Genomic DNA, 23,742 nt, shown 5'->3' with positions numbered 1-23,742 from the left:
AAAGAATTATCTCCCAATAATAGAGTGTCTGTAGAGGGTCCTGTGTGTGCTTCCTAAGTTTCTGTAGGAGATATTGGAAATGGATAACACTTGGTCCTTGCTTTCTAGGAATTATGAGTTTGGGGTAGCCATTCAGTCATGACCTCACTAAGTGTTTTCCAAATTTCATTCATTCGCACACTAGCTTCAAGTTTCTTGCCACATTCCTGTGCTACCCATACTGTTATTGTTGTTGTTGTTTGGTCGCTAAGTCTAGTCTGACTCTTTGAGACCCCATGGACTGCAGTATGCCAGGCTTCCCAGTCCTTCACTGTTTCCTGGGGTTTGCTCAGATTCCTGTCCATTGAGTTGGTGATGCTATCCAACCATCTCATCCTCTGTCGTCCCCTTCTCCTTTTGCCTTCAATCTTTCCCAGCATCAGGGTCTTTTCCAGTGAGTTGACTGTTCCCATCAAGGGGCCAAGTATTGGAGCTTCAGCTTTAGCATCAATCAGGGTTGATTTCCTTTAGGATTGACTGATTTGATCTCCTTGCAGTCCATGGGACTCTCAAGAGTCTTCTCTAGCACCACATTATTACCTATGTAATATTTCTCTCTAGATAATCTCTTTTTTGTCTTGAATGGAAATGAGTTTATTTTAGGTGATTTTATATCTGAAATGGAAAACCAGTATCACTTGACATAATTAGAAGAATTGTATAGAGTGAAAGTGAAGTTGTCTTAAGTATCTGGTGCTCTTGTTTTCTGAAGACCCTGAGACTCAGGCCTGTTCTGTCTTCAGTCACTATTAGGGAGAGGTGTTAACCCAATCATGGTACCAGTTTTGGGCTTTCTCCTTTGTGTCAGCGGGAAGATTGGAAGATCATGATGCAGGGAATTACTTTCTCACAGTGCGATTCAATAGTAAATTCTTAAATTCTTTTCACGGAGGAGTCCTGCTTTTGTTGCACACTATTCTTTTGTTGTCGTTCAGTCATTAGGTCGTGTCCAACTCTCTGCGACCCCAGGGACTGTAGCCTGCCAGGCTCCTCTCCTCCACTGTCACCTGGAGTTTGCTCAAATTCATGTCCATTGAGTTGGTGATGCTGTCTAACCATCTCATCCTCTGATCTAAGTAAGCTCCAAATCTCTTGCCTTCGATTTGCATGTTGCTTTCCAGTTTACACATCAGTTTCACATAAGCCGTCTCAGTCAGTCTCCAGACAGCCTTGCTAGGGAGATGGTGCAGGATGTCAATCTGTTTTTAAGTAATTTGCCCAAGGTCACTCAGTTCGTGTGAAGCAGGACAGAGGGCTGTATGTGGTTGCATGTTTCTTATTTGGTGCTTTTCTTGCTCTCAAAGGGACCATTTAGATTTGATCCCAATTCATTGAAGATCTCTAGGTGGGAATGCTTTTAGGGGTAAGGTCATCTCTTCATCTACCCCGCTCCTGCTTGTCTCAGGATTTGAGTTTCTATTCTCAAGTCTTTGCCCCATCGTTGAGCATCATTTATAGGTAAAACAGACTATTATTTCATTTTTTAATATAGCACCCAGATGTGGATATTTACCGTGAGTATAAATAGGTTGTAATTTCATCCAGTAAATCACTTTCCTTTTGTGTACTCTTCGAGTTTCTGGTAACATTTTGCATCTTTAAAAGAAATGGGAGTCAGAATAGTGCTATTTTTAATAGCTTTATTAACTTTCTATGTTTAAAAGTAGTAAATGACATTGTAAAGGCTCAGCTACTTTCCATTTATTTAGTAACATCTCATGTTTTCTTTTCTGATTGAAAAAGTAGAATATGCTCATTGTAGAGAAAAGAAACTCTGAAAAGTATAAAGTGAAAAGAAGAAATTAAAAATCAGGTTCATGCCTATTTTGGTACTTTGCTTTTAGACTCTTTCCAACGTGTACATAAATATGTACCTGGAATGGCAGTTGTTGGAGTCTCAGTGACTAAGTCATGTCTGACTCCTCTGTGACCCCAAGGACTGTAGCCTGCCAGGCTTCTCTGTCTGTGGGATCCCCAGGCAAGAATAATGGACTGGGTTGCCATTTCCTACTCCAGGGGCTCTTCCTGACCCAGGGATCGAACCTGCGTCTTCTGCCTTCTCAGGCGGATTCTTTACCACTGAGCCACCGGGAAGCCCAGGAATAACAGTAGTATATGAATAACAGCTATGTTTACTGTGGACTAATGACAAGTCAAGCCTTCTGTGAATCTTCTTAGTAACCCTGAGAAGTAGATACCAGCTCTGTTGAGAAAAAAGATCAGGTTAGATCGATGTAGTGACTTAGCCATGGTTACACAGTGGGTCAGAATCATGGATTGAAACTTGTCAGTTTAGCCCACCCGTGCTCTGATACCCATGTCAGGCCGTCTGGTCCCCGCGCCTGGAGGCCCTCTGCACCCATCTCTGGCACTGACTTCTGCTCTGGGCTTCTCTTCCTTCCTCAGTGTGATGCCTCTGCCTTACCTGAAGGCTTAAGACTAAATTGTTCAGAAGGGCAGAAAAGAAGGTAACGATTGTGGTCTGTTTGCGTCTTTCTTTTTCAGTTCGTTTTTAAAAAATCATTTATTCATTTATTTATTTTCGGCTTGTTGCTCTATGTGGGCTTTCTTTAGTTGTGGCGAGCTGGGGCTACTCTTCATTGCAATGCATGGGCTTCTCATTGTGGCTTCTCTTGTTGGGGAGCACAGCCTCTAGGGCACATGGGCTTCAGTAGTTAGGGGCTCCCAGGCTCTAGAGCATGGACTCAGTAGCTGCAGCCCACAGGCTTAGCTGCTCTGAAGCATGTGAGATCTTCCCAGATCAGGGATTGAACCAGGGTCCCCTGCATCGCAGGGCGAACTCTTAATCTCTGGACTACCAGGGATGCCCTCCATTTCTTTTTAAAGTTAGGTTTTTTTTGGCTCAGAAATTACATTAAAAATGAAAATATTAAATAATTGCATTGTCCTTTTAACTTATTTATTATAATGAATATACATTTTTAGAATATACATTGGTTCCACTTAGCTGTTGTAGGTGATAAAGGAAGAGTGGTGTCATTTAATAGGAGCGGATATCAGAGGCAGAACATATTGTTCTGATTTCCAAACTCCTGCCTTCAGATAAAGGTGAAATAACTGATAACTTAGTGAACTCGGCCAAGCATAGCACACTGCACCTCCAGTTTGTGCTTGGAATCTGTTTTCTTATTAAGATGTCATATTTGATTTCTAAAATGACTTGTCCCGCACCTCCTCTTAGGCTAACCAAAACAAAAATAAAAGCAACCATGGTCGAAAGCTACCTTTTCTCTTTACTTTTTAAAAGCCAAGTACTCTAAAGAACCCTGTCCCGGGATCCCTGCCCTGTGCTGATACCTGAAATCTGAACTTCATAGCACTTTTGAAAAGGAAACAGTTTAGCTCAATTTATAATAATATATTGGTCTGCAGAGGAAGTGCAGACCAAACCCTGCTGTCTCAAGTCAGCCCTCCAGGGGTGTCTGACGGGGAGCGTGCCGGGTGCCTGTGATAAACCCGCTGCCTGTGGAATGGAGTGCAGGCCCTGCTGGCGGGGCCTGAGGACACGCTTAACTGGGGTTGTCACGGTTTTACTTTTAAATTGGAATCTTTGCCCTAATCTCAGAGTTAGACATGACCAGATTTGCAAGCAGATTTACAATTTTCACTAATTTTCCAACCAGGACTTCAAAACACACTTAGAGAAGAAAAAAAAATACACTCTGGTCTTTCTCAGAATGGGATGATTTACTTTGCCACAGATGTTTTCCATAGACTGAAGGCAACCAGGGAGTTAGGGACTTAAAAGTGGCTTGGAGACAAACTGTGGGTTTGTTTTTTGTGTGGAACCGATTATACAGTTCAAGGGACATCAACCAAATCATGTTCATTAAGCAGGAGCCGAGTGTAGAGGTGGGACGGTTCCGGACAAAGGTGAGTGCTAGGTAAACCTTTTGGACAAACCTCCTCCGCCCACCCCTTTGTTTGTTATTGTTATTTTTCACATATCACTCTTCACGACTCCATTCTCTCTGCTCTCTTTACTTTTGTTTCCTTAAATCCAACTACATCTCATTTTCACATGTTGTTATTGTACCAGTTAGCTCTTTCAAAGCTCCAGTTGCCAAGTAAAAATTGCACGACAAAAAAGAGAACAGCAATATCAATTGAAATGCACAATATCTCCTTTTTGGGCTGGCGTCCCCTCACCAGCAGTTTAGGGTGGAATAATAGAAAGGCCATGTCCGGTCAGGGGACCAGGTTCCCCCAGGTTCCCCTCTTGTCTGTGGGCTGTGTGTTGTTAGCTCCGCTCTGAGCCTCTGCCTCCACTGAAAAGCTGGTGCTTCATGACACTTGCTTCCCAGGGTTACTGTGAAGTCAAATAAAGAAGTATAGGGAACCTATTATAGGTCAGGAATAGAGATACAGATGCAGAGAATGGACTTGTGCACACGAAGGGGAAGGAGAGGCTGGGATGAACTGAGAAAGTAGCACGGAAATGTATACACTCTCTTGTATAAAATAGCTAGCTAGTGGGATGTTGCTGCATAGCACACAGAGTCAGCTCAGTGCCCTGGGACGACCTAGAGGGTGGGAGGGAGGGTCAAGAGGGAGGGACACATGTATCCGTTTGGCTGATTCACTTTGTTACATAGCAGAAACCAATACAACATTTAAAGCAGTTACTCTCCAATTAAAAAGAAAGTTAAAAAGGAGTATAGAGACTTCCCTGGTGGTCTAGTGGTTAAGGCTGAGCTTCCAATGCAGGGGACATGGGTTCCAGTCAATCCCTGGTTGGGGAACTAAGCTCTCACATACTATGTGGCAAAAATAAAATAAAAAAATACAATTAAAAGAAATTTAAAACATTTTTTTAAAAAAGAAAGTTTATGGAAAGCGCTTTCTGAATTACAACTTGAACATGGGGATTCATTATGAAGAGTGGGACCTGGGTCATGGTATATTGGAGAACCAGTGAGGGAGAGGGTGATAGAAGAGTGCTGAGTGCTGGGTTCTTACCCTGCTCCACGCCCTGAGCTTGGCCGGCTTTGCACCTAATCGTTCCATGTATATATTTCTGTAGCCACATAAAGGAACTACAAGGAAGGGAAATCTCCCCAATTGATTCTTGCGGGTGAGAAGAGTTGCCATCTGGCCATTGTTGAATCAGAGCTCTGTGGTAACCACAGTCTTGCCTTGGTGGGGGCCGGGTTTACTTATAGAGCCTGACCTGTGGTTTTCTCCTTGATGAGGTTCACCTTCTCTGAAATACCTATGGCTTAGAGCAGCAAGACCCGGTGCACTGTGAACGTTTGATGTGGTGTAACCTGAAAATGTGCCATGCTTCTATTTCGGGAGTCAACACAAGCAGTAGAGTTGGAGTTTGTAACTCTGTGAGCAGGAAGAACAGAGGCCTCTAGGAGTTTAAAAAAGTCTCTTGACTGGGGCTTTTCTGGGACTTCGCCTGGAGACCATGGTAGCTTTGTAAATCATTCAGGTGTCCGTCAGTCCTGCCCTGTCTTAGACCTTTTGTTCAAAGGAAAAGGCTTGTGTTATTTTTTCCTCTGACCCCTTTCCCTCCCTCCTCCAACCTCTGGCTGACCAGCTGAAGCAAAAAAGACCTCTAATATATGGCTTAATCATAAATTCTAAATAATTATACTTTATTACCTCTCATGGGTCTTGAAATGTAGGTGCTACATTCTGCTTTCTGCCGAGGCAAGGGAATAATACAGAAATAGTAGTAAATTATAACTTCAGGCTGCAGTCGTAAGCTTGAGGAATTGCCATTTAAGTGGAAAGTGCTTGAACAGCCAAATGAGCACCTGTCATGTTTATTTTCACTCTGAAAAGTAGGAACATGACAGTGTAGTTTCAGCTGCTTGTCCAATGCGAACCTAGCGTGTGCTCCTTCCCTGCTCAGCAACCGCAGTATCTGCTTCTTGCTGTTCACTTTTTTTTTTTTTGCAGGGTTGAGGATGTGTCTCTTCTGAAACTTTTTGCCCTAAAATATTCCCCTAAATGCTGACATTTTCAAACTTGGGCTTTCTGACTTGATATCCCTGGTGGCTCAGATGGTAAAGAAGCTGCTGCAATGCAAGAGACCCAGATTTGATCCCTGGGTAGGGAAGATCCCCTAAAGAAGGAAATGGCAGCCCACTCCAGTATTCTTGCCTGGGAAATCCCATGGACAGAGGAGCCTGGCGGGCTACAGTCTATGGGATAGCAAAGAGTTGGGGTCGACTGAGCAACTAACACATATTTTACACACCAGATTTTTTGGCATTCAGACAAATTGGGGAGAGGACAAGGCTGGTGTCACAGGCTCTGAGGATAGGATACCTGAGTGTGTTCCTAGGTCCTTGGAAGGATCTGCCACTTTCTTATCATACCTAGTCTTTTTGTTTATTTCTGTAGTATTTCTGTTGTGAACTTTACTTGAAATGTGTGTGATGAGTACTTCCTGAGGGCCAGGCACTAAGCTGGAGGCTTTGATATATTTTATTTACTTCTCATAACAAACCTGTGAGGTGTGTAATTGTCCCCTTCTAGTCACCATTTTTTTTTCCCCAGAAAAGAAAATTGAGGGGGATGGACTGCTAGTGGGTAGTATATAGTTTCTTTTAGGAGTATGAAAATACTCTCGAATTAGTTTATAGTGATGGTTGCACAATTCTGTGAATGCACTAAAATGCAGTAAGTTGTATATTTTCAATGAGTGAATTATTTGATATGTGAATTGTATCTCCATAAAGCTCCATAAAGTGAAAATGTTAGTTGCTCAGTCGTGTCCGACTCTTTGTGACCCCATAGACTGTAGCCCACCAGGCTCCTCTGTCCATGGGATTCTCCAGGCAAGGATACTGGTGTGGGTTGCCATTTTCTGCTCCAGGGGATCTTCCCAACCCAGGGATCGAATCCAGGTCTCCTGCATTGCAGGTGGATTCTTTACCGTCTTAGCCACCAGCACCGGTAAGCAGGTACGTGGATTCTATCCCCATAAAGCACCATAAAACCCCTTTTTAAAAAGGAAATTGAGGCTCAGAGAGGTAAAATCACTTGCTCAAGGTGACATATCTAGTGAAGCTTATGTTTAAGTCCAGATTTTTCTGAGACCAAACCTGTTCTTTCTTCCATGGAACTATGCTAGCTCTACTAATTATATCATTGTGGAATCTTTTTCTTTAAAAACGTGGAAAAAAGAATATTAGTTGACCAACTCATAGATGAATACACATATATTCTCACTGTTAAGGATTCAGATAATATGGAAGTGCGTAGAATAAAATGTGGAAGTACTCTTTTATCTTCTGTCTGTTCCTTTTATAAGCATTAAGATAAATAGTTATGTAGATATATTTATGTTACAGCTGCTTTTTAAGAAAACACAAATGGGACAGTACGGTATTGTGTTAGTTGAGTACTTAGGCTTTGTTGGACTTACGAACTAATTGGACCTAAGAATGTACTCTCAGAACAGAACTTGTTTGTATGTAGGGGACTTATTGTGTGTGAGTATGTACATATGTGTGTGTGTGTGTGTGTGTGTGTGTGTATACTACTTGATTTTTTTAACTTAATAATATGTCCTGGAGAATTTTTCATGTCAGTACCTCATCCATATTATTGTTGTTATTATAATAATATATGTGCTAGGAAATAAAGATTTAAACAGTGGAGGTTGATCTAAAATGGAAAGTGAAAACCTCTTTGCCACTTGCCCCAAGTTCCATTTCTTAGATGTAACTACTTTTCACTGTATTCACATTTTATTCTTTAGTTGATTCTTTCCTGCTTAACTGTTAAAATATCCTTAATACTTCAATTTTTTTCATCTAACAACTTTAAGGCCTATCAGTTCTTCATGAAGAAAAACGTGGGATTGGCTCTCTTACACTCTCAGTCTTCCTAACTTTTGCCAGTTTATGTTTATTTTCAAGGTTTTTTTCTCTTAACTGATCAACTTTTTGCCAAGACATAGACGCACTCTCTTGACTTCTGGTATTTCAGCCATATCATTGCTTGCACACTTCTGAACTGTATAATGTTTACAGACTCATCTGTAATCTTGATAAGAGGACCATGCTTTCTCTGTATATTGATTCTGAAATTTGAAAACCCATACTTAACAGTGCTTATGTATGTCTTATTAATTGTAGAACCAAATGGAGTGACTGGATGCATACGTAGAGGATCTCATCCACTGTAATCACTAAACTTGCATCAGTTGAAAGAACGTGTTGCAAATGTCAGGTCAAGATTTCATACCTCATCAAAAGCTCAGAATCATGCTCCATTATTTAGCTAGTTTTGTGTTTGAGCTGTGGCTTTCTTGTTGGGTAGTTCTCCCTCTCCCCCTGGAATTCATCATTGCCTTTGTCTATTTTTACTGACTGGAGAATCATGCTATGGTGCTAGCTCTATGCTCTTAGATGTTGTATCATGCTACTTATTTAATGTTTTGATAAACACTGCCTTGTTCAAACCCATCTGACACAGTTATACTGAGATTTCTTCTCATTGCACTCCTAGGAGAATTCCGTTGTCACTCAGGTACTGTGTCTTCGTCTTTTTCTGGAGTATTCTAAAAATGACCTCTGACTACTATATTTTAGATTCCCCAAAATGTATACTCTCTCCAGGACCTACCACAGTACTTTGAACATGGTAGGTGCTTTAATAAATGATTGAATCAATGAGTGAAATGAATGAACCAAGGATTGCCTTTTTCCTCTTCATTCATGGCAGTATAGGCAAAAGGAAATATTTATTCTATCCTTAAAAGCTCCTGGCTGGAAAAGGTTTTGAAGATCCCTGCCAAAACAGATGGCCATTCATCTTATATTCTGGGATCTCTAGAGACAGCTTTTAGAATCTTCCATGACAGTCTATTCCTTCAGTGACCCATGCTTTACTTCCTCATAACTAATCCAGATAACGATGTGGCATCATAGAATTTTCCAAATGACACAGTGTCTGGATCAATCTGTACATTCTCTTTCACGTTTTTTTATAAGAAAACCGTCAAAGTTTTTTTTTTTTAAGCTGAGGATGAATATATTACTATGAATTATGAAGTCCTTTTAATCTCTTTGGATCATTCAGTCAGTCACATGGTATTGAGATAATTCTCCATGTGGGTTGGGTAGGTGGAGTGTTCCCCATTGAGTGGCAGTCTCTCTCTGTCTCTTTTTAAATATTTACTTATTTACTTTTGGCTCCGTCGGGTTTCACTTGCAGCACATGGGATCTTTCATTGCCTTGCTTGCTCTTCATTGCGGTGTTGGCTGTCTGGCTGTGGAGCTTAGGCTTTGTTGCCCCGCAGCATGTGAGATCTTGGTTCCCTAGCCAGGGATCGAATGGAGTCCCCTGCATTGGAAGGTGCATTCTTAACTACTGGACCTCCAGGGAAGTCCCTGCCTGGCAGTCTTACTATGCCCTCTTTGGCTATTGTGTTATCTCTACAGCGTAATTCATAAAAATACAGGCTATGGGAAGGAATTTTTCAGGCTTTTAATTTGATTGAATATCCTGTGTATGCTCTTTGCTCCTTCTATAAAAAACAGTGGGAGAATGACCATGAATGAAGCCTTTAAAAGATGTATTTGTTTAATTGATTTTTGTTGACTGAGCTCAGGATTAGACCAGGAATAAGTCTAACTTTCTTGAATCAGTCAGTTCCTGCAGCAGATTTCAAGCAGATTATGTCCTCATTGGGCTTCCTTGGTGGCTCAATGGTAAAGAATCAACCTGCAATGCAGGAGACGAAAGAGACGCGAATTCAATCCCTGGATGTGGAAGATGCCCTGGAGAAGGAAATGGCAACCCACTCCAGTATCCTTGCCTGGAGAATCCCATGGACAGAGGAGCCTGGCGGGCTCCAGTCCCTGGGGTCACAAGAGTTGGACACGATTTAGCGACTAAGCCACTGCCACTATGATGGTGGCACTATACCCCCATTAAACTGTCTCTGAGGAATAATTCTTCTAGGCCCAATAAACATTTCAACTTTTTTTTGGACATGGTTCGAGGCTTTTAGCATCTTAGTTTTCCGATGATTTCTGGCCACGGCATCAAAAGTGCTAGGAAATTTCCTACAAATTATAAAACGTTATAAATTATTGTCCTTAGCTCATTATAGTGACTTTATCCTAAAACTGATCCTGGCATAACTCTTTCTCCTTACATTTTCATATTGTTCCCTCCACCATGTTGTGTTTTCTCCTTTATTCTAGGTACATGTATAACTCACCTATTTAGAATTGACATTAAAAAAATTTAATAGCCACAATGACAGTGACTCCAACCATTCAGTGTGGCTGCCATAACTCTCTCTCCCCTCCAGACTGTAGCAATTGATATAGAAGTCTTATCTCACCTATTAGACCAGAGCCATTAAGTGTATTTTTGTACCGTACACAGCATTTAGTGCCTTGTACAGAATAGGAACTTGCCAAGTATCTGGAGAGAACAGCGTTTTTTCCTCCCTACGTATTAGCCAGAAACCTTATCTTGGGCTTCTGTGGGGGCTCAGATAGTAAAGAATCTGCCTGTAATGCAGGAGACCAGGGTTCGATCCCTGGGTCAGGAAGATCCCCTGGAGAAGGGAATGGCAACCCACTCCAGTATTCTTGCCTGGAGAATTACAGGACAGAAGAGCCTGGAAGGCTATAGTCCATGAGGTCACAAAGAACTGAACGTGACTGAGCAGCTAACACTTTTACTTTTTTAAAAATAGCTATCTTCAATTGCCAGTGGAAAATCAGATATTGAAATAGGAGTGACTAAAGAAAGAAGTCAAAAGGTATTTGAAGGAACAGAACTGAAAAGTTTAAGTGGCTACTTTAGTTTCATTCATTAGCTTTACTTGGAAGTTCTGGGGTCCAGAGTTCACTGGAGCAGTGGCTTTGTATATACAAAGTGGGAAGAGAAGAGACTTCATTCAAGTTTTCTGTTAACCTAACCTCACCTCTCCATTTCCATGATCCCCTTCTGCCCTTCTGTCTCGTGGGAAGAGTTGCTACGAGGATGAGAAAAGGTAGCCCTTCCTAAAGTGGGATTAAAGTTCCTTTTGCTGATTTAGAAATCAGGAATGAATGATTAACCTCAAGAAAGTATTCTCTTCTCAACCCAACAATAAACTAAGCATTCCATAAAAGTTAATCTCAGAAAACAAAGAGGGAGAAAGGTGTGTACCCTGAGGTCCTCTTCACCTCTGTACTTGTTTCTGTGAAAGAGTTTTCAGTCCCCTGGAAAATTATACTGCAAAAGATGTATAAAACGAACCAAAGCTGTTATTGCCTTTACTGATTGCGGTGTTCTTTCATTTCTATTTGGGGAACGAATATCTCCTTTCTGAGGACCTCTTCATTGAGCATTCCCTTCTGCATTTAAAAAAATCATACTTACTGTTTTATTTTTTATTGTTAAGTACAAAAGTAATAATGTATGCTATTCAGTCAAAGATGCTGTGAAGGACTTCTCTGGTGGTCCCGTGGTTAAGAATTCACCTGCCAATGCAGGGGACATGGGTTCCATCCCTGGTCTGGGAAGATCCCACATTTTGCAGGGCACCTAAACCCCTGTGCCACAACTACTAAGCCTGCGCTCTAGAGCCCGTGAGCCACAACTACTAAATCCACGAGCTGACGCTACTTAAGTCTACACCCTAGAACCCCTGCTCTGCAAGAAAGAAGCCACCACAATGAGTAGCCTGAGTGATGAAGACCCACTCAGCCAAATTTAAAAATATAAATAAAATAAAGAACCAACCCCCCAAAAACAAACTGTCAATTTTAAGATGTGCTCTAAATTCAGACATGCTAAAAATGAAATATTAGAATTGATGCTCACTGTAAAGAATTTGTAAACTGTAAGAAACTGTAAATTGGATAGCAAAAGTACATCATATAATATGACCATACAGAGATAGCCACATTCATAACTATTTGGTGTGATTCCTTCTAGCATTTTTTTCCTATACCTGGGAAAATATGTTCCTATACCTGGGAAAATTAATATCAGATTATATAGTATTAGATATAATTTTAATATGATATTAATATCATATTATATATAATGTTTTGGAGAAGGAAATGGCAACCCACTCCAGTGTTCTTGCCTGGAGAATCCCAGGGACGGGGGAGCCTGGTGGGCTGCCATCTATGGGGTTGCACAGAGTCAGACATGACTGAAGTGACTTAGCAGCAGCAGCAGCAGATATAATGTTTAGAAAATTAATATATTAGATATGTTTATGAATACCAGAGCACCTTACCTGTCTCCTGAGAATCCTGTATGCAAGTCAAGAAGCAACAGTTAGAACCGGACGTGGAACAATGGAGTGGTTCAAAATTGGGAAAGAAGTGCATCAAGGGTGTATAGTGTCACCTTCCTTATTTAACTTATAAGCAGAGTACATCATGTGAAATGCCAGGCTAAATGAAGCACAAGCTGGAATCAAGATTGCTGAGAGAAATATCAACAACCTCAGCTATGCAGATGATACCACTCTAATGGCAGAAAGCGAAGTGGAATTAAAGAGCTTCTTGATGAAGGTGAAAGAAGAGAGTGAAAAAGCTGGCTTAAAACTCAGAATTCAAAAAGCTGAGATCATGGCATCCAGTCCCATCCCTTCATGGCAAATAGATGGGAAACAATGGAAACAGCAACACTCTATATTTTTGGGGGCTCCAAAATCACTACAGATGGTGACTGCAGCCGTGAAATTAAAAGACGCCTCCTCCTTGAAAGGAAAGCTATGACAAAGCTAGGCAGCGTATTAAAAAGCAGAGACATCACTTTGCCATCAAAGGTGAACATTGTCAAAGCTAAAGTTTTTCCAGTAGTCATGTATGGATGTGAGAGTTGGACCATAAAGAAGGCTGAGCATTGAAGAATTGATGCCTTTGATTTGTGATACTAGAGAAGACACTTGAGAGTCCTTTGGACAGCAAGGAGATCAAACTAGTCAATCCTAAAGGAAATCAAGCTTGAATGTTCATTGGAAGGACTGATGCTGAAGCTGAAACTCTAATACTTCGGCCACCTGATGCGAAGGGCCTACTCATTGGAAAAGATCCTGATGCTGGGCAAGATTGAAGGCAAGAGGAGAAGGGAACAACAGAGGATGAGGTGGTTGGATGGTATCACCAACTCGATGGACATGGGCTTGAGCAAACTCCGGGAGACAGTGAAGGACAGGGACGCCTGGTGTGCTGCAGTCCACGGGCTCACCGAGTCGGACACGACTGAGCGACTGAACAAGAGCAACAAAAACAGTAATGTTTTATATCCTGTTTTTTCCCCAATAGTTTTATGTCTTTTTTCTCCAATACTTGTATATCTTGAATATTTTTCCTTATTAAATATTCCTCGAAAATGTGAATTTTAAAAAATGGCTTAAGTAGGAGTCCTCTACTTTTGTCATGCTGTTTATTACCAGTGTGTTGGTATCAAATATATCTCTCTGGTGAGCATCTTTGTACCTAATCTTTGTCTGCATCTATAGTTGTTTCTCTAGGAAGAGTTACTAGAAGTGAGGCACCTGAGTAAGGATGAGAATGCTGACGCGTAAAGACTGTACATATTGTATGGTTAGACTGTTTATCAGAATGTTCTCCGTTTACCTTCCTACCTACAGTGTATGAAATGTGTTTTATCAGTTCCTTCTACCAACCTACCTTACTGCACCCTAGGCACCACCAGGCATTACAATTTAAAAATGTTTTTCCCAATTTAGTGAGTGAAAATAACATGCTGTTGTTTTAAAGGACACTTACTTGTTGGTGATGTTGAACACTTTCCATGTTTCATGGCCATTTGTATTCTTCTTTCTATTACTATTCATTGGCTGATCATCTTTTGCCCATTTTTCTGTTGACATGTTAGTGACATGCATCTTGATGCTTACTTTATTCAGCTCTTCTGTTCTTTTACTGGGCATTTAAAAAATATATACTCTTTTAAATTTTTGACTCAGATTTTTCTAAACAATTCTTTAAAAAAATGTTTTTAAAAAAATTTTTTGACCCTGCTGCCCAGCATGTGGGATCTTAGTTCCTGAACCAGGGATCAAACCCATGCCCCTTGCACTGGACACCTATGGTCTTAACCACCGGCCTACCAGGGAAGTCCCTAAAATAAGTTTTCATACAGAAAATTTTTTAAATGAAGTGTACTTACTTTCATTTATTATTAATTATGTTGTTATTTAGTCGCTAAGTCATGTCCGACTCTTTGTGGCCCCATGAACTGTAGTCCACCAGACTCCACTGTCCGTGGGGTTTTCCAGGCAGGAATACCTGAGTGGGTTGCCATTCCCTTCTCCAGGCAGTCTTCCTGACCCAGGGATTGAAGCTGGTTCTCCTACACTGGCAGGCAGATTCTTTACCATTGAGCCACCGTGGAAGCTCATTAATGTTACTAGTGCTGAATTAAGTAGCCATGTTAAAATTATTTAACAACTTTTATGTTCACTGCTAGTCTTTTTATACTGTGGTTTTAATTATTTTGATTGCCATCTTGTCAGCTAAAGTATAGGTTCTAACAGTGTTTAGTGAAGGCTAATGATAGGGAAATGGTGGTGGCGTGTTTTCTGAGTCTTTGCATTATTTGAGTGTGACTTACTATACCTACATGTATTCATATCTCCTTTAATGGCTATAGGAATCTTGAGTAAGGAGGTTTCCACCTTAAAGCTCTATAGATTTTGTTCCCTTGACCTCTAATATTTGATGTTAAGGAGATACCTGAAATCATCTTCATTTTGATCCTATTATAGCAAGTTGTGCCTTTTCTTTGGACATTTTTTATATTTTATATTTAATTTTTGAACGGAAAATGTTTATGCACTTGATTAGCCATTTTGTAGTACAGACTCAGGCCTTTTTACAACTTTGGGAAATATTCTTCTGTTATTTCTTTGATTGTTATTTCATTGCTCTGTTTTCTGCCTTCTAAGATTCCTGTTCTATCTCTTTTGGCTTCCAGACTCTGCCCTTCATGTCTTATCTTTTGCTGTCACTAATTTTTGTTTTCCCTCCGAGTTCTGGGAGAATTTCTTGAGTTCCCATTCACTTGGGTAATTTGGTTTTTCTGCAGCATGCATTCTGTGGTGTAGTCAAGCTTTGTTTTAAATGAAGCCATACTTACTAAAAAAACAAATCAACTCCAAGCAGCCTTTCCTGATCTCATGCTGTTCCATCCTCATGATTACTTTGCCCCATTTTTACAGATGCAGTGCCTTCTTGAATCAAGCGGCTTCTTGAAAAATTGAGACTTTTATGAAATTTTTTTTTCTGACCATTTGAGTAAAACTTTTTCAGAAGAGGCAGTTTCTGTCAAACTGGTTCCTTTCCTTAGAACTATAGGAATTTTGTTCCAGTCTAGTAATATTTTTCCTTGTCTGTTTTTCCTTATAGAAAGAATACTAGCACCAGCTAACAGGCAGCTTGGTGTTAAGATTGGTTCTGTGAAAACAGTATAGGTTCCTGGCCAAATACTTCACTTGAAGGAAGAAGAAAGAAAATGTATCTTTGCAGGGTCAGAGGAGAGACTTGATAAACTGGAGTGCACTGAATAACTTGTTTTTGTCTTTGAGTGGTATGGATGCTCACAGTATGAGCAAACACTGGCAGCTTTTGGACTGGAGATCGAACCCTTACCCCCTGCCTTGGAAGGGGAGGTCTTAACCACTGGACTGCCGGGGAAGTCCTGGTATTTTTTTTCTAGTTGAAGTATAATTAATTTATAGTACAATGTTACCTTTCTTTAATCTCTTTCCACTTATACTGTATCCAGCAGAGTCCCTTGTAATTTCTGGCATATTGAGCATCTTTCCCTGATATTGAGCACTGAAAGGAGTCTTCATTCTTTTGGTATTTCTTTGATCGTCTCATTGAGAATCTAGGAAAGGGGTAGGTAGAGGTCTGGGTCTCTACTGTCGTCTCATCGGGAATACTCCCCTCCCCCCTTTCATTGGCTATTAAATTCTGAAAATGTTCTCAGTCATGGATGTCCCCACATCTAGGAAAAATAAGGTCATAAATATTAAGATTGAGGGATGAGAATGGACAGGTGAGTAAGAATGAAAAGCTTCAGTGATTGTGTGAAACTGGGAAGATTGGATTTCAGTATTGGGCTTATTTAGCTCTGGAGTGCCTTTAGCAAAGCTCCTGATTGTTACTTTAAGAAATTTGGGGACGCAATAGCCCCTGGTGACGCATTGGACAGCAAAACCAAGAAAATAAGGGCTGGGTTAAATTTGGGGTGACCAGCTGTCCCAGTTTGTCTGGGTGGGGGTGAGGATCTCAGGATTCGGGACTTCTGTATTAAAGCCAGAAAGGTACTGGGCATGAATTGATCACCCTAGCGTAAATTATGCCTTTGCATCTGTGGTCTCTTATATATGAGATGAGATTTCATGCTACAGTGAATGTCCAGAGTTCTCTCCTTCCACTGATAGAGCACGCAGCATTTAGCCTGCAAAGAGGGAGAGCTCTTTTTCTATTTGTTTTGTTGAATGAATTCTACAAACTCTGATTGCTCCTGAGTATAGTCAGTTTTTTAGCTGTTTTCTGAGATAACTCTGGCAAATAGGCATTCTTTAATGTTTTCTTTCTAAAAATTATTAGGATTAGTCTTTAAAGCTAGGGACATCTTTAGTGTATCCTTTGAGATGTACAATCCATGAGGTTTGAGCCACGTTCATAGAATTAGAGTTTTAGACAAATTTGAAGTCCTACAGTGAAAATACAGGGTTCTTTCTAAAAGTCATAAAGGATTAGAGACATTTGGGAGCAGTTTCAAAAGAGTTGTTTGATTAGAGAGTTGCCAAGGATTTAAATAAAGGTACACACCTCGGACTATTACTTCTAATGTTGTGTTTGCCACTTGGCCTGCCTTTTTAAGTGCCTTTGAGTTGCCCCTCAGTGGAACAAAAGCTCTTAAGAAATCTGCCCATTAAGATGATTTTTTCCCTCCTTGTGATGTCTTTAGAGCCCAGTGTTAACAGCCAGGGAGCAATGAAGCTTTTATTTGGATAGGTGAGAATGGCATCTATATATTTCTTGGAAATTGTTTCAATCCTTTATGGGCATCTGGCCTGGGGAAACTCCTCCAACCCCTGCTTTTTGTTTTTGTTTGGCTTCAGATAAAATAGTTCGGATCAACTAGAAATTCTCAGGTGTGTCCTTAACTGAAATCCTCAGAGGGCAAATTGAAAAGAGAAGGGTCATCCAGTCTTCTTCAGGCCTTAAGCCACAGTTAAAAAAAAAAAACAAACCTAATTTAATTTTAATTTTTTAAATTGGAAGGTAAATTGCTTTACAATATGTTAGCTTCTGCTGTATAGCAAAGTGAATCAGTTTTATATATATATATATATATGTGTGTGTGTGTGTGTGTGTGTGTATGATGTATATATCAGTTATATGTATTCCTTTCCGAGTTAAGTCACCACAAAGCATTGAGTAGAATTCCTTATGCTCTATGGTAGGTTCTCTTTAGTTATCTATTGTATCATATATCTTTTATTTCTCTCTGTTAACTTTTGGGTGAATACTGGTTATGGCCAATTTTATTTATTGGTGTCTGATTTTGTTATACTCTTTTAAGTAGTGTTGGACTTTGCTCTAGTGAGTGAGTAAATTATTTGGAATAAGTTGGATTCTTTTGGGGCTTGCTTTTAAGCTTTTAGGTGGATCTTGGGCCATCTTTAAAATAGGACTTGTTTAACCTTACTTCTTAGATTATGCTTTTGTAAAGACTCTTATCTGGGTCTTGCCAGGCAGTGCAGTGGTGAAGAATCCGCCTGCAAATACAGGAGATGCAAGAGACACCAGTTAGTTCCCTGGGTTGGGAAGATCCCTTGGAGTAGGAAATGGCAACCTGCTCTAGTATTCTTGCCTGGAGAATCCCATGGACAGAGGAGCCTGGTGGGCTACAGTCCGAGGGGTCCTGAAGGGTCCGGCATGACTGAGCAAGTGAAGACACAAGCACAAAGACTATTATTGTCTGAGGTGGTAGGAGCCGTTCTGGCCGCTGAGAACTCAGTCCTGGCCTGATGTGAGTCTGAGGTTTCTGGAGCTTCTTTTCCTGCCTGGGGCAAGTTTTCATTCACATGTGCACAGGAGCATGGAGTCAAAGGCTGGAAGGAACCCTTCTGTAGATGTCTCCTTTATCTCTCCCTGCACAAAATCTTCTATTGCAGTATTCTGTCTTACAAATCCCTGCTCCCTGGTCTTCCTACTCTTTGTCTTCACAACTCAGCAAGAGGGAAAGCTGAACACTCAGAATTCTGACTTCTCCCTCCCTACTCTGTGGCTGTGAACCTGTTTCCAGCTAGAAAGCCAGGGCAGTTGTAGGACTCACCTGTTTAATTTCTCTTGTATTTGGGGTTGTGTCGTGCTCTGTCTTCCTGTGTTTTATAGTTGTACGAGGCAAGAAGGTCAACCTTGTCATCGTCCTCAGCGCTCAGTCTGTTAGTCGTATCTGACTCTTTGCAACCGCGTGGACTGTAGTCCGCCAGGCTCCTCTGTCCATGGGATTTTCCAGGCAGGAATACTGGAGTGGGTTGCCATTTCCTCCTGCAGAGGATCTTCCCCATCCAGGGATTGAACCTGTGTCGTCTGTGTCTCCTGCATTGGTTGATGGATTCTTTGCCACCTGGGAAGCCCATCCTTGTCTCGGTTACTCCCTAACGTCCATAAACAAATGTCCTGCAATTGGCATTTTTCGTTTCCTCTCTTATGTTTAGAGGTAATTTTATAGGTTGTTTTTGCTGACATGTAGTTGGTCTTTGCCTTCTAATTTAAATCGTTGTCTTTCTTGGTGTCTTCCTAAGAAGTCTTTGTCGCTTAGGTAGGAAGTCATGTGTTGCCAGGGACAGTCTGGTGCTCTTCTTACTAACAGAGGAATAGAAGCTATGCTCTAAGCAGAGGTGATACAGATTTTTGCCTCCCATGTGGCATCATTTCATAGAATACACAAGAACTTGGCCATTGGTTTTTCTCCCACTGCATGTGGTTTCAGGCATATTCTTTAGCTGATGAATTCACCACCTACTCCATTTTTGGGTCATGAATCTGTAGGCTTGAATTCTCTTCTGAGAGCCAAAGCGCTGCAACGTGCTGAGTTGGTTGGTTTGCTGCCTGGAAAATTGTTAGGGCAAAATTGATACTTTGATTGGGGAGGGAAAGAGGCAGATTTTCAGATGAAAGATGTTCAATTCCAAATAATACGAAAGAATTTTGGCTTATTCATAAAGCATGAGTAGAATTAGATATATCATGAGAAAGAGAAAGAAGTTCAACCCATAAATAGTGGTGAGTGGGTATCGTAAGACTTCAGATAAGTAGGGTAACCATATAGCCTGTTGGCTAAGTATAGTCCTGGTTTACGCCTGTTGTCCTAAGGTAATTATTAATCACATCACCTTTCTCTATTGAAAGTGTCATGGTTTTTGATGGCTTTACACCACAATGGTTTTATACCATATGACTATACACACACACACACACACACACACACACACATATGTATATGTATATCTATCTACTTATCTCTATAAAGTCATCCTACTTGCAAAGAATAGTTTAGATTATACAAAATAATTGTTATATTTTTGGTTCTTGTCATTCTTCTTGAATGATGGATTTACTGTTTACTTTGTAATTTAAATACTATTTAGTGACTGATAAGTGCATGTTGGATGCTTTTTTTTTCTTTTTAATTTTTGCTATTTTTCCTGCAGATGATCTCAATGCCACCCACCAACACTGTGTTTTGGCTGGTTTACCACCTCGGTTTAGTTCCACCCATCGAGTGGCAGAGGTAAGTGTAAATAAAAATGTGACTCAAACTTAATTGGATGTGACAGAAGTGGTTGCATGAGCAATTTATCATAGAACTTGGGAAGAATATTTGATAGGAAAATTGCTTCCATCTAACTAGACTTTAGCCTCTGTTTACTTGCTTTTTGAGCTTTGACTTGTGTTGGATCCAGTTGTAAAAAGTGTCTTCACAGCCTGGGCTAAGTCTGTTTTGCTTCTTCCAAATTGTGTTTCTTGGAAAAGGTACCTGCAAGAGGGGACCTTGACAGGTGTTGCTGGTTGGAGATTTTCTAAAGTGTTGGTACCTGTCAAGGTCAAGGTCAAGGTGGGTAGATCTGTGTGCTTGTGCATGTGTTAGTTGTAACTGGGCTCAGAGGGTTGAGAATTTACATTCCCATTAACTTTTGGGTCAGGCTTCTGGGCATGTGAATGTAAATTAAGGAGATAGTTACAGTGGTGCCAGGGAATTTCTGAACTCCCTGGTCGGGTTCCTAACCCAGGCTTGATTGCTAAATTCTGCCACCACTTGCAGTGGCTGATAGTCAGCTGATTAGACTAGTTCAGAATAGAAAGTTAAGAGATGAGGGAAGCCCTTAGTAGTCACCCTGGGATGTTGTGTGTGCTTAGGTAGGGAGGGTTGTAGAGAGCAGGGGGAATGATCATGAAAAGGATTACAAGTTGACCTCGTATCCAAACTTGTTATCTGTGCTTTGCTTTTAGAGCTTGACTTTTCACTATACTGCAGGGGACCAGTGTGAGAAAGTTGGGCAGAAGGGATAAAATAAAGTGTTAGGGAAACACAAAAGTGCAGCCTTTCTAGTCCTGATACTGTTGCGTCTATAAGGCGATGTCACGTGTGCTGGTAATTAAGTAGCTTTCCTGGTAGACTGGTCATGCTGCTAGGTGGCTGAGATGGCGTGTGCCTGTTTAAATCAAGATGCCAGCAAGTCCATCAAGCATTCCACCGCCCACCCCACTTTCTCTTTATCTCCCTTTCCTGTTTCTTCCATTCAATCATTCATCTAAATATTCGAGGGCCTGTTCTGTGTCCAGCAGCACTAAAGGCTTGAGAGAGAGAGAGAGAGCCATCAGCTTGATGGGTATGCCCACTAGTTTTGCTGAACTAGCTTTTCAGTTTGAGAGGCAAATATTAAATAGAAAAAAGCACAAATAATTTATCTTAGAGACCTAAAAGTAAGTTCTGTTAGAAAGGAAGAAAGGAAGGAAGTGAGGGAGGGGGGAAGGGACAAAGGGAAGGAGGTAAGAGGAAGGAAGGTGAAAGAGAGGAGTGAAGGAAGGCAAAAGGAAGTGAGCAAGCAGAATAGAGCATCTTACATGTGCTTTGTGTTAGGCAAAAAAAGATTTCATTTTTGTATAATACAAGGTGGTATAGACATCTGTCTTTCTAGTCAGAACTTTCCCACACACTTGGAGTGTGTGGCTACTTGCACATATCTTTGCATCTTTCCTAATTCAATCTGGAAGAGTGGACAGGGTGATTAGTGCTGTGCTGCGAGGGCTAGTGTAAAATGATGAATAAGAAGTTTGGGAAAATGTATTTGATAAGGATAGCAATCATATCTAATTCAGAGTGTTCTTATGAGGATTAAATGAGTTAATACGTGTAAGTGTTTTAGAACAATGGCTGATATAGAATATGCCTTCAAAGAAGGTTAGCTGCTATACATATATATTAAATTGCTGCTACCTCTACTACAACTGTTGCTACTGCTATTTCTCCTGCTATTACTATTACTGTCTTTTTCAATTATCCTGATGAAAAGCTAGTAGGAGACAGGAACAGCCAAAACTCTGTGTGGAAGGCGATACTCTCTGTTGATACACTGGAATGAACACAGTAAAGAGAATTTATGTCATCAACAAATCTTAATTGGAAGAGTTGCTATTGACTAAAAGCTACTACTCAGAAGAAGGGAAGTGATTTTAGTTCTATCATCCATTCTGCAAACTTCTGTGTAACTTTCCAGTGTTCAAGGTATTCTTTTAGACACTTCTGAACAGCAGTAACTGACATGTGTGGGATCTTTAAGATGCCTCCCATCTAAGAGGAGGTAGAGTACAGAATAGAGAGTAGCAAAACAGCATAAGACTTCATGAGTGATCTGACAGGTAGACATGTAGGACTTGAATGTGTAGGGATTAGGGAATTTTAGGACAGTTGAGGTCAGCTAGTGGGATGAGGACTCAGGTGGAAATATTGTGATTGGTTTGGGATGGGGCTACAAGGGGAATATTGAATGGCTCAACTTTGACTGAATCCAAGGATGCTAGAAAAGGAGAGTTAGCAGATAAAGGCTGATCCCTAAATAGGACCAGATTGTGAAAGATCTTGGATATTAGGTGTGTTTAAACTTAAATTAGGGGATTTGCTGGTGGCTCAGACAGTAGTGAATCTGCCTGCAATGCAGGAGACCCAGGTTCAATTTCTGGGTCAGGAAGATCCCCTGGAACAAGGGATGGCAACCCACTCCAGTATTCTTGCCTCGAGAATTCTATGGACAGAGGAGCCTGGCAGGCCACAGTCCATGGGATCACAAAGAGTTGGACTTGACTGAGCGACTAACACTTTCACTTTCACAAACTTAAATTGGTTGGTGAACTGAAAGTCACTCAGTCATGTCCGACTCTTGCGACCTCATGGGCTGTAGCCCGCCAGGCTTCTCTGTCCATGGGATTTTCCAGGCAAGAATACTGGAGTGGGTTGCCATTTCCTACTCCAAAATTGGTTGGTAGATGGGGATTATTGATGATTTATTTATTGTAGTATTGACATATTGGAGATATCTTTTGGAAGATGAAAATGATAAAGACATCAATTAAACCTATTAGTCTGAACTGAAATAGTGGCAACAGGAGAAAAGAAGAAATTCCCTTGACTAATGTAGGAAATGTAGTGACAGACTTGGCAACTGAATGCAGTGGAGGAGGGAATATAAGAGTGAATGAGTGGGTGAATGAATGAATGGATGAACAAGTGAATGAATGAACACACTAACCAATTATCTCTTTACTGGATGCTTGTCATGTGACAGGCTCTTGGGCGACTCTGAGGTTGCAAGTCTGGATGATTTGGAAATGACGTTACTATAAGCAGGTCGTTCTAAGACACTAGGGAAAGAATATAGTTCACTTTTAAACAGTCTGAGTTAGAGCTAAGTGGAGAGGTCCAGCAGACAAATGGAAATTTGGGATTAAAATTTGTAAGAGATCAGAGCATATTTCCTTCTCCACCTCCTACAATAAGGAGCCCTTCATAACTGTGTTTTAAAGGACACCTCTGGTCTCACTTCCTTTTTTCCTAGATGACCAACTTTACTAAAGTGGCAGTGCTTTAAAAATGTCCTGAGGTTTAGCTTTCTGTTTAGTTATAGCTATATTTGTGTCTTCTAGTTTTTAGGGAAAGTTTTGAGCATTAATTTATTTATTAAAAAAAAAAAGAAATGGAGATGTACAGTGATGCTCTTAGGAGAAAAATATAATCCCAAACCTGTACCTTTTATCTCTACTTTAGTTGAAGCTTATGTTATTTTACTGGTTAGATACATGTAATGTGAATGATGTGACTATCCTGCTTTCTATATGATCATGGTCAGTACCCTCTATGATTTGTGGGCCAGCCAGCTGTTTTTGTAAATAAAGTTTTATTGGAACACAGCCAGGCTTATGTATTGTTTATGGCTGCTTTGAAGCTACAATGGCAGAGCTGAGTAGTTGAACACAGACCTTATGACCTGCAAGCCTAAAATATCTACTATCTGGCCTTTTAAAAGAAAAAGTTTCTCATTCTGTTTTACATGATCCTGTATATACAGGCTTCAAAAAGTACCTTAAAGTTAAATGTAATTAAAAAAAAAATCATCATTTTAAGTTTAACTTTTTACTTCTACCA

The 23,742-nt window shown here is 40.6% G+C and overlaps 1 protein-coding gene across 1 annotated transcript in view; it reads left to right on the top strand.

The window, feature by feature from the left end:
• Positions 1-23,742, top strand: part of FTO (FTO alpha-ketoglutarate dependent dioxygenase) — a 415,913-nt gene that overhangs the window by 141,169 nt on the left and 251,002 nt on the right. Inside the window, exon 5 of the mRNA XM_043434805.1 lies at positions 19,754-19,833. Within this exon, the coding sequence (XP_043290740.1) occupies positions 19,754-19,833 (80 nt within the window). The remainder of the gene's footprint in view (positions 1-19,753; positions 19,834-23,742) is intronic.

Source organism: Cervus canadensis, chromosome 18 (assembly GCF_019320065.1).
Source record: "Cervus canadensis isolate Bull #8, Minnesota chromosome 18, ASM1932006v1, whole genome shotgun sequence".
NCBI classification, from domain to species: domain Eukaryota; kingdom Metazoa; phylum Chordata; class Mammalia; order Artiodactyla; family Cervidae; genus Cervus; species Cervus canadensis.
This window is presented reverse-complemented; position numbering and strand designations above follow the sequence as displayed.